Here is a 10153-nt window from a genome sequence, read left to right as displayed (position 1 = left end):
TTCCATCAGAAAAAAAAAACAGCCACGGCTCGGCGCAAACACATGCACACATGTACAGCCGATCCGTAATCTGGAACGCATTGAACTATGTGTGCTTTTATTGGGCTTCTAATCTAATGGATATTACGGATGGGCCTCTCAGGCCATTTTTGTTTTCCATCAGTATTGGGCTTGTACGGATGTACCAAAGCCTTTAGCAAGCGTATATATATGGTCTGGGTCGGGGCCCCAGGCCGTCGCCCCTGCTGCCCTGGCCCAGGGCCAGCCCTGCCCATCTGCCATCCATGAACTATAAACCCAACACACATTTCATCATCTTTCAAATACCGTTAATGCAGACCACAATCTGCATTTGCTTCTGGACTATCTTTTAAAATACACAATTCATCGGTCGTTTTCCTTTACAGCTCAAAACCAAGTGTGGATGGTACTAGTATTATACACCTGTAAAATAAATACAGGTATTCTGTATAAAAATACCCCATGCCAAGCGCGGCCGAAGTTTGTGATGATGCCCCATCAACCGCATCCTAAGGGCTGAGGCCGTTGACCAAAGGAGTCCAGTGCTCCACCACTCCACGAGAGCTGCGGATAAGATAAACTTGTGGTCTTGTACGATGAGCGGCCGCGATGTCGCCTCCCCGGCGCCGGCCGACGCCTCCGCCATATGCGCTCAGATCGCGGCCGTCTTCGCCGCGCCATCCGCGCACCCCCCGGCGCGCGCCGTCCTAGTCTCTGAGCTCGCCGCCGCGTCCTCCCGGGGAGGCCGCGTGTTCGTGCACGGCGTCGGGCGCGAGGGCCTCATGATGCGCGCCCTCTGCATGCGCCTGGCGCACCTCGGCCTCCCCGCGCACTGCGTCGGCGACGTCACGGCGCCGCCCGCCTTATCGGGAGACCTCCTCGTCGCCTCCGCGGGACCGGGCGCGTTCTCCACCGTCGACGCCATCTGCGGCGTGGCGCGAGGCGCCGGCACGCGCGTGGTGCTGCTCACCGCGAGGCCGGAGGGAGATTTCCCTGGGCGCCAGGCCGACGTGGTGGCCCACCTCCCCGCGCAGACCATGGCTGACGACGAGGATGGCGCGGCGGCGCAGGCGAAGCTGCCGATGGGGAGCCTGTACGAGGGGGCCATGTTTGTGCTGTTCGAGATGGTGGTGCTCGAGCTCGCGGGTGTTCTGGGCCAAAGCCCGGCCCAGATGAGGGCCCGCCACACAAACTTGGAGTAGTCCGATGCTACAGCTTTTATATTGAAAAAAAAGTGACAGAATGTGACCAACCGATGCTTTTGAGTCTTCATGAGTTTGTATAATATAGTTGCTTTTAACTCTAGTCTAGCAACTAGTACCCAATCCTCTATTCCAGGCAAAGTTTTTGCCTTGAGATTCAGCCACTTGGATGAAAGTGACTCTTGGTGAGTTTTGGGTTTGCCGCGTGGTATTATTTTGGTACACGGCGGTGTACAAACGCCTTGTGGATTCGGTGTTTTGATTCAAATTTTTTAAACTAGCGTCATGTTTCTTTGGGTTGGTTTAGCAATTTTGATTGCATGTGGGGCAGGCAGGGGACGTGCAGGCCGCCGCTGTCCTGTTGATCTGCTTGCATGGGCTCTGTCGTGCGGCAGGCTACGCGCATCCTTCTGCGTGGCTTCGTGCATGTGCGGACTGACTTTTGTTGTTCTTTGTTGTCGTTGCGCTGCGATCGTTTGTTTGCATCTATCCTCTCGATCCTCTCCGCGTGTCTGGTCGTCGTCTCTGGAAGGCCCCAGCAAAATCGAAGCACACCGCCACCGCCGCACAAGCCTATATATAAGAACAGGCTCTCTCCTTCCCAGCGGCAGCGTACGTCGGCCACCGTAGTCATCTACATGCCCAGAACGGCCTGGCGCCACTACTCGAGGACACCTCGAAGCTCCCGTCGTTGCTGCCGCGTTTCGTCCCCAAGCCCCAGTCCAGCGGGAGGACGCCTCCTGCGCCGTCACCGTCCATAGGTCTGCCCCAGCACCGTTACTGGCGTCTCTCGGTCATTGTCGATGAACCGCACGGTATGGTGCGTCGTCAATGATGCATCTTGCTTAGGCAGGACCGCAAGGACGGCGAAAATGGTGTTGAGGAATCTTGCGAGCCGCGCGCTGGGGGAGGACGGCTTGCGGAAGTCCCTGAGCTTGGCGCGGAAGGAGGAGCTCGCCTCGTCCGACGAAGAGGCGATGACGACGGGGTCGCTAGGATCTCCCTGCAGCGGGGCGGCGGCAAATCATAGGCGCGCCGGAGCCCACGAGCCGGAGCGGCGGTCGAGGGCGGCGACGGCGCCCGAAGCGCCGTTCCACGTGGCTGCTCAAGCCTACGGCCATCTTGGGCTGCGGAGAGGCGGTGCCGTGGGCGCGCTCCATCCTCGTTCACCGCGGAGCGCATCGGCACAGGAGGAAAAACAAGGCGGGTTGTGGCTTGAATCGACAAACTTGGTTGCGGGCATCTGCATGAGCCACTCCACCGACGGAGGAGGGGGTCGAGGCGAAGCCCAGGGGGCTGCCGGAGGCGCGAGGGCGGCCTCGTGCACCATGGGGCGCTTGGGCCAGCCACCAGCCAGCCAGGGGTCAAGCCCCACGTTCACTGGCGGTCCGCGTGCACTACATGCAGCGGCGGCCGAGGCCACATCCAAGGGCGTGGTGAGCACCGCTGGGGCGCGTCCAGCCGAGCAGTGGCCACCACAGGCTCCAGTCTAGCGGCGCGGTGACCGCCACAGAGGCCACATCCAGCGGCACGGCGACCGAAGTGACTGATGGCCTGGATGCAGCGACGGAGGCCACCAACTCCATGGCGGCGACGAAGCGGACGGCACCAGCGACCGTCCTCGTGGATCGGGTGGAGGAGGAAGGAAATGAGGCCGGACATCTCACCGGCAAGTTTCAATCTTTTCCTCCTCTCTCCTTTGCTCTTTGGTAGAGCTAACGTGGCTGATAACGTGTTCGAGATCAAAAATGAAATCTCTGTCATTGATCGATTGAGAGTACAACTTATATATGTGCTGGAGAGACGCGACGATCCAGAGGGATGCGCTTGATTGTCCATGTTTGACATCAATTGCACGAGGAATCGATCAGTGCAGTATTTCATATTACAGTGTTTGATTGAGTGATGCAGGTTAGCCTAATTCAAAATAAAATGGTTTGACTGAATTCACTCCTCATTTTTATATCAGATCTTTCTTTTATTTCCACTAGATCTATTTTATTTACAGGTTGTAACTTAAGTGGAGATGTTGAACTTCCAAAGGACGAGAGCATGATGCCAGGGAAATCCATAATGGTTTGTTAAATTACTGTTTGCATTGATTATTTGTTCCCTCTTAATTTGCTATGTTCAAGGCAATTGAATTTCTGTTTCCTGCAAAAAAAAGGTAATTGCATTTTTGTTTCCCCCCAAAAAATGCAATTGAGTTTCTACTTCATGGTCAACAATTAAACATAGCATATATAGATTTATCTAGGGGTATGACATTTTTTTATTATTCTCAACCAATTGTAAGTATGGCAACAATGGCTTATCGGTAAGCATTTTGTATAGATTAACTCCCACGAAAATACGAGAAGTTAAAAAAACATAAATCAATGGATATATAGATGTACCATTTCTACTTTGAATGAAATGAAAAACAATAATTTGGTGTCTGCCCATATAAAAAATTCAACAAAACCAACACATAGATTTTCTTCTCACCACATAGAAGTATTCAACATAATGCACAAATAAGACGTGTTTTTCTTGTTTCTAGAGATTTTTTACATTCTTCGACTGCTTAATCAATGGAGGACACTTCAGATGTGGGGGGACGGGCTGTGTACGCGTGTGGTGTGTGTGTGTGTGTGTGTGTGTGTGTGTGTTGCATTTTCATTGTGATTTGGATTCCGGGTCAACAACACGTTCTATCGGGTGGTAGTTCCTGTTTTATCTTTTTTTAGGGAGTTCCTGTTTTATCAGGTATATCATGCAGGGGGTAAGCGACCGTGTCACAAGATGTGACCACATGCTTGTGCTAATTGTTTACTTTCCAATCGTTTTTTGACTACTTACCTAATACTACTTTGTCCCATAATATAAGACACTTTTGCAAGGTAACATAATTTACAAAAACGTCTTACATTATGGAACGGAGGGAGTAGCATTTAGATTATAAGCAAAAAAAGATGAGTTCAAATAAATACATGTACCCCTAGACACATGCTCAATCGTCCAATGAATAAGTTGTATAGTTGTTGTAATTCACAATTTTCTCTATCTCACATGTATAAAGAGGCACAATGTATTACAACGTACCAAAATGTAATAAAAAAGACCATATACAACTAAAGTATATTTACTTACACAAATAGACAAACAAATTACTTCCAAAATGAACTAAATAATCAAAAAATCATGCACATAATCCTTTCGGTCACCATAAACATAATTTTTGTGTGCCGGTCATAGAATAGATCACACATACTTTACCATTATCAGTAACAATCATATTTATCATATAGTTGAAGCAATCAGATAATCCCGATTTCAACACATGAATGTGTCCACACCAAGCAATGGGAGTTCAACACGGCCCACCAGTAAATAAATACTCAGCAAAATGAATACACAAGACAGAGAAAGATCTTAGCAAAATATGCAACCATTTTTTGGACATCATACTATTGCACATGTATCCTCGACACCCAAAACCTAAATATTCAATTATCTCATACACCGGTGCCAAACCACCACAAAATTATGTGCATTAATCGCAATAGCTCTGTATCACTTTATCACAACCCAAATGCTGCTTGAGGCCACACTAGAATAATCTATGAATGACTACAACATGTTCGATCTTCTATTCGCAATGTGTACTTCCCACTTTGTAAAAATATATTGATAATGAGATGATTAAATCTATGTTTTAAAATTTGCTTGCAGACATTATATTACTTGCCTTTGGCCCACTATATGGTTTTTGTCTTAAGTCCGAATTCGTCAATAAAAGAAAAGGGCAACCCAACATTACTACCATGTAACACGTTTCGTCATGATGCATCAACGGGGCGCGGCGTGCCGCCGCGCGGGCTTTGCTAGTATTATCCTATGTATCAAATTGTTGTGCATCCGATAGGTGTACGAGCAGTTCCTATGCACCGTCTGATGTGTTAGTGAACAACATATGAACGGATTGTTGTAGTACCGGGCACTTGTTGTTAGAATAAATCCGAAGCATATCGTCAGTTATTTAAGGATCAAGCAATCACACAAACACAACACCGAGATTTGTTAACGAGGTTCACCGATATGGATACATCTCCGGGGCTTGACTACGGGCGCTCCTTCTCATGACACCATCACAATACCGCACACCGCCCACCCGGGCGCCGGCACATGCCGCCGGCTCCCCCTTGCGCGCCTGTGCTATTATGTTGCCATAGGTTACATCGTGTGTCTACCCCCGCTATATATGAGAGGCCTAGGATACAAGTGTCATATTAGGACACAACTCCACATCCTATGTAAACACAATACAACTCCTAGTCCAACTGTAACCTACCTTGTACACAATATTTGACACAATTCTAACAAACTCCACCTTGGCGAATATTCTCCACCTCCTTGAATTCGTCAATGCGTCAAACTTTCATGTACATTGGACTTGAGTTTATCCCATGAGTACCGTTGCTACTCCAAAGACTTCATACGACTCCACTTGCAATTTGTAGTCCCTCCTTTTTTTGACCACAGTCAACAGTCGAGCAAAATTAAGTTCCTTGTTACTCCAGTTTGTGCTCCCAACTTCCAGAGTATCTGTCCAACGCCATCACACACTGATCACTGACCTGGGTGAAACTGAACAACTCACATATTGGGTGTCACACATAAGAGTTACCTGAACTCAACGCCACAGCTCCTTTCTTGACCGTCTGTCTGAAACTTGAAAGAATTTCACCGTTACTTGTAGTCATCCCGAGTCAAATTTGCAGTTGTCTCACCACATGTATGACCACCAGAGCCCTGGCCCGTCTCCATGCCCCGTGCATACCGCACGCCCCGCCGCTATTACCGCGTCGAGTCTCCGCTGTCCCGGTCGAGTCTCAAGGGTCACAAAACCACACCACTCAACCTCCACTTCAGAGTACCACCGATCACCACCGACCGATGACGAGTTTCACGCTTCCATCAGACCACTGGGCTCCAGTTCGAACTGCATGTCACTCACTTTTTCCGCTGAATAGGCTTCGATTCTATGGATCCTTACACCGTAGCCCCTCAATCCAGCTCCACCTTCAACATGACTCCATGGTAGATGATCAATCCACCCCTGCGCCTCATCGACTTCAAGCTCCGTGTATACCGTCTTGAATCAACCCCGCGCTTCCGTACTGCACCACGAGATTGAGTCGCACACGCTTGCCTGGGTTGCCGCCTTCGCTGCACGTCCATACGCATCGCCTGTACGCTCGCCCGATCGATGCACCGATTGATCGCCACACGTCACTGCTGCCACAATAGGCACGCGTAGCCTTCCGCTGATCCAGTATCGTCGAATCCTCTTTCGGTTGCTTTTTCCAATCTCGTCGAGAACCACGCCGTAGCCAGCTGCATCTCAACTCAATTCTTCCTCTGAATCAACGATCCACAGCCTCCGAACAACCTAGCTCTGATATCACTTGTTATAATAAATCTAAAGCATACCGTCGATCATCCGAGGACCAAGCAATCACACAAGCACGACACCGAGATTTGTTAACGAGGTTCACCGATATGGATACATCCTCGGGGTTTGACTACGGGCACTCCTCCCCATGACATCATCACAATACCGCACACCGCCCACCCGGGCGCCGGCACATGCCGCCGGCTCCCCCTTGCGCGCCTGTGCTATTATGTTGGCATAGGTTACATCGTGTGTCTACCCCCGCTATATATGAGAGGCCTAGGATACAAGTGTCCTATTAGGACACAACTCCACATCCTATGTAAACACAATACAACTCCTAGTCCAACTGTAACCTATCTTGTACACAATATTCGACACAATTCTAACACTTGTCGTACAGGAAGGATCGTGGCTACAGATAAAGTATTTTAATTGAAGTTGTATTGGATTAGTGGTAGACAACAACCAATGAACTTGCAACACTGCAAAGAAAAACTCAAACAAGCGTACAACACTGCATTTGTGTAATTGCACGGTCATGGGAGCACCAGTGCAAGATTTGTAGCGGCGGAGCCATTCCAAGATTTTGAAATTCGGAAGCTAGAATGACGTAGATTAAGAGAAGGAGCGGGGTTGGAGGGTGCAAATAGGGGAGGAGCCCCGAAGGAGGGGGAGGGGGTAGAATGGTGGATTTTTTGAACATCGGTACAGATGCAAGCGCTCATACATACGCGCATACACTCACCCCTATGAATGCACACACGCACACCCTACCCCTATGAGCACCTCCCACTGAAAGCGCATCGCCAGAAATCCTGAAATAAATCCAGAAATAAATGCGAGCACCAGGACTTGAACCCTGGTGGACCGAGGATACCACTGTCCCTCTAATCATCCAACCACAGGTTGGTTTGCAGTAGAATGGTGGATTGTTTAGTTGATTCACGTCTCGGTGAATAAATAGGCGTTGACATGTAGTTTTAATACTTTTTCATTCAAAACAAGAGTGAGGTGCTCGCTTGCTGGTTTGTTCAAGCAACATGTAGAGGCAAGCGTGAGGTTTGAGACTCCCTGATTGCATTATTCTTTACTCTTTTTTATGGTTTATGTTCTTCTTCCCAACTAGAGAGTCTGATGGATTCAGATGAATGAGGGAGACTGAAGGGCACTGGGTAATTAACTCTCCCAAGCTAGAAGGATCTAGTGGGCCTAGATGGATGAGAGAGGTTGGGTAGAGTGGAGAATGAGGTCACCTCCACCTACAACACAAGGTAGTATTCCCCTCAAAAAAATTACAAGGTAGTAAAGAAAATAAATATGATACCAAATAATAATGGTTGACGTGTCGTAGTGTTATTGACCATTGGTGGATGCAGGATCGGGTTGAGCCCTGATCGAGCCCAGTTTGGAACACGTGCAATGGTGCAAATAGTGTTTAAGACTATCCATAATGGGGAATAAAAAAAACTTGACCAGTAGGGGGAGAAGCCCTACTGATTTTTATTAAAGAAGAAGATGTGAGACCCGGTGTAAGAACCGAGGTTCGACTCGCGCTGGCTGGGTGGTAACACTACACCCTGACCACTGAGCTGAGAGCTCATCCACATAGTGGGGAGTATTAGACCAGTAACATGCTTACTATCTTTTTAGTGGGGAGTAACGTATGTATGGCATCATGCAACTCTTTATTTATTACGTTTTAAACTCATCTTTTCTTGATGAGTGTGATGTTGCTCATAGTATGAGTAACTAACTATGTTACTACATGCCTCTTTTTTGTTATTAATTACTTGTCATGTCATCTATTTTGTCTAGATAAATATGATGTTATCATCTATGTTACTCTTATCATAGGTAGTCTAAAGTGCTAGTACAATCATCAAATAAACCTGCCATCCTGGCTCCTTTGTTTTCTTGCCAGTCTAGCATTCACACCTCTTTCAAATTGATTTGTCTACCACACCGCATGTTGGTATCCTTGCTTGCTGCCCTATGTCCACCGGCGGAGCTTCAAGAGGGTAAAATCGTGTTGTGGCCCGCCCAACCCATGAGATTTTTTTTATCATACACCGAGCCCAGTCCATTGTAGAGCTTCAGCCTCGCTCGCTTGCATTCCCTTCACAAGTTTGCATCCTATATCGGCTTGCCCGGATCCCGTTCGCAAACCAGCACACAAAAGCTAGGGCAAAGATGCACAACCACATGAGATTCTCCAAAGAAAAAGGTGCACAACGACAAATGAGCGTGGAGCGGAGCCTAAGCACTGAGAGCCAGGGAGCAGCGCACTGTCACTGAGAACCAGCAGACAAAAGCAAGAAGCACCGCTGATCTGTTGCACAACGAGCACAGTTAATTCTCATTGTCAAAGTACCAAATTTTCATACAGACTGTAGGCTAGATATCACTCTGAAATTCAATAAATTGACGATTCAACAAGCTGAAATTTAGGTACTACAAACAATTTTCTTGTAGCATACTACAACTTAATGTTGAGCATGCCTGGTGGTAAAATGGCATGGCTTATTTTGTTCTCCATCTCGAGAAAGAAACGAAACAACAAAATCTCTCGACGGAGCCGAGCTCTCAGCAGTCAGCACCTCCCGCGCTTCTTCACTGGTTCCTACTCGTCACTTCCGGAAGCATACAGATCAGCGTCCTCCAAATCGTCGCTGTCGGAGTCGTCGTCGGAGTCCTCGTCGCAGGACATATCGAAGAAGTCGCCGCCGCCGCCGCCGTCGTCGTCGTCCTCCTCCTCCTCCTCCTTGCTGACCGTCTTCGTCTTCAGAGACCTGCCCGCGTAACCGCGCCGGGCACACAGAGCCGCCGCGGCAGCAGCAAAAGCTGGCTGGATGGATAATCGCGTGGTACCGTTGACCACCGCCGCGGCAGGCCAAAGAGGAGCCGCGCCAGTTGGGAGCCCCGGGCGGGTGGCCGACGCAGCGAAGCGGCGACCGGCCATGGAAGCGAACCTTACGGCGGCGCGCTGCATGGCGTACGCCGTCGGCGCGTACGTGTGATGTGTGCTGTGGGTTGGTGCCTTGGTGGATGGTGGCGGCTAGGGTTTCGAGAGAGCTTTGGGTACGGCGCGGCTGGGCTTTTAATGGAGCGGGAGTGCGCGAGATGCGAGGCCTCGGGGCAAGATCGATAAACGTGGGCGCCCTGACCGCCGGGCCGGTAGTGCTGTCGGGCTTTGGAGGTGTAATTGGGCTTGGGCCTGAAACATTATTCAACTATGGAATGAAGTTTTTCTCAAAAAGAAAAAAACTATGGAATGAAGTATCTAAATCAGTTGAATGTTAAGTTCGCCGTTAAGTTCCCCTCAAAAAAAGGTTGAATGTTAAGTTTGTCTCAAAAAAAAAGTTGAAAGTTAAGTTTGTCTAAAAAAGATGTTGAATGCTAAGTTCCACTGGAAAAGACTTGGATGGTAAGCCTCATTAAAAAAAAAGGTTGAATGGTGAGTGTACACTCAAAAGAAAAGTTGAATGGTGAG

The 10153-nt window shown here is 48.8% G+C and overlaps 2 protein-coding genes across 2 annotated transcripts; one reads left to right on the top strand and one right to left on the bottom strand.

Annotated features, from left to right (window-relative positions):
* Positions 1–373: 373 nt before the first annotated feature.
* LOC123185824 (3-hexulose-6-phosphate isomerase-like) lies at positions 374–1490 on the top strand. The gene has a single exon (XM_044597651.1). It carries the CDS (start codon positions 618–620, stop codon positions 1221–1223), a length of 606 nt encoding a protein of 201 aa, XP_044453586.1. The 5' UTR covers positions 374–617; the 3' UTR covers positions 1224–1490.
* Positions 1491–9064: 7574 nt separating this feature from the next.
* LOC123185823 (zinc finger protein hangover) lies at positions 9065–9757 on the bottom strand. Its single transcript, XM_044597650.1, has one exon. It carries the CDS (start codon positions 9650–9652, stop codon positions 9284–9286), a length of 369 nt encoding a protein of 122 aa, XP_044453585.1. The 5' UTR covers positions 9653–9757; the 3' UTR covers positions 9065–9283.
* Positions 9758–10153: the final 396 nt, after the last annotated feature.

The sequence above is a fragment of the Triticum aestivum genome, chromosome 2A (assembly GCF_018294505.1).
Source record: "Triticum aestivum cultivar Chinese Spring chromosome 2A, IWGSC CS RefSeq v2.1, whole genome shotgun sequence".
Lineage (NCBI taxonomy): Eukaryota > Viridiplantae > Streptophyta > Magnoliopsida > Poales > Poaceae > Triticum > Triticum aestivum.
This window is presented reverse-complemented; position numbering and strand designations above follow the sequence as displayed.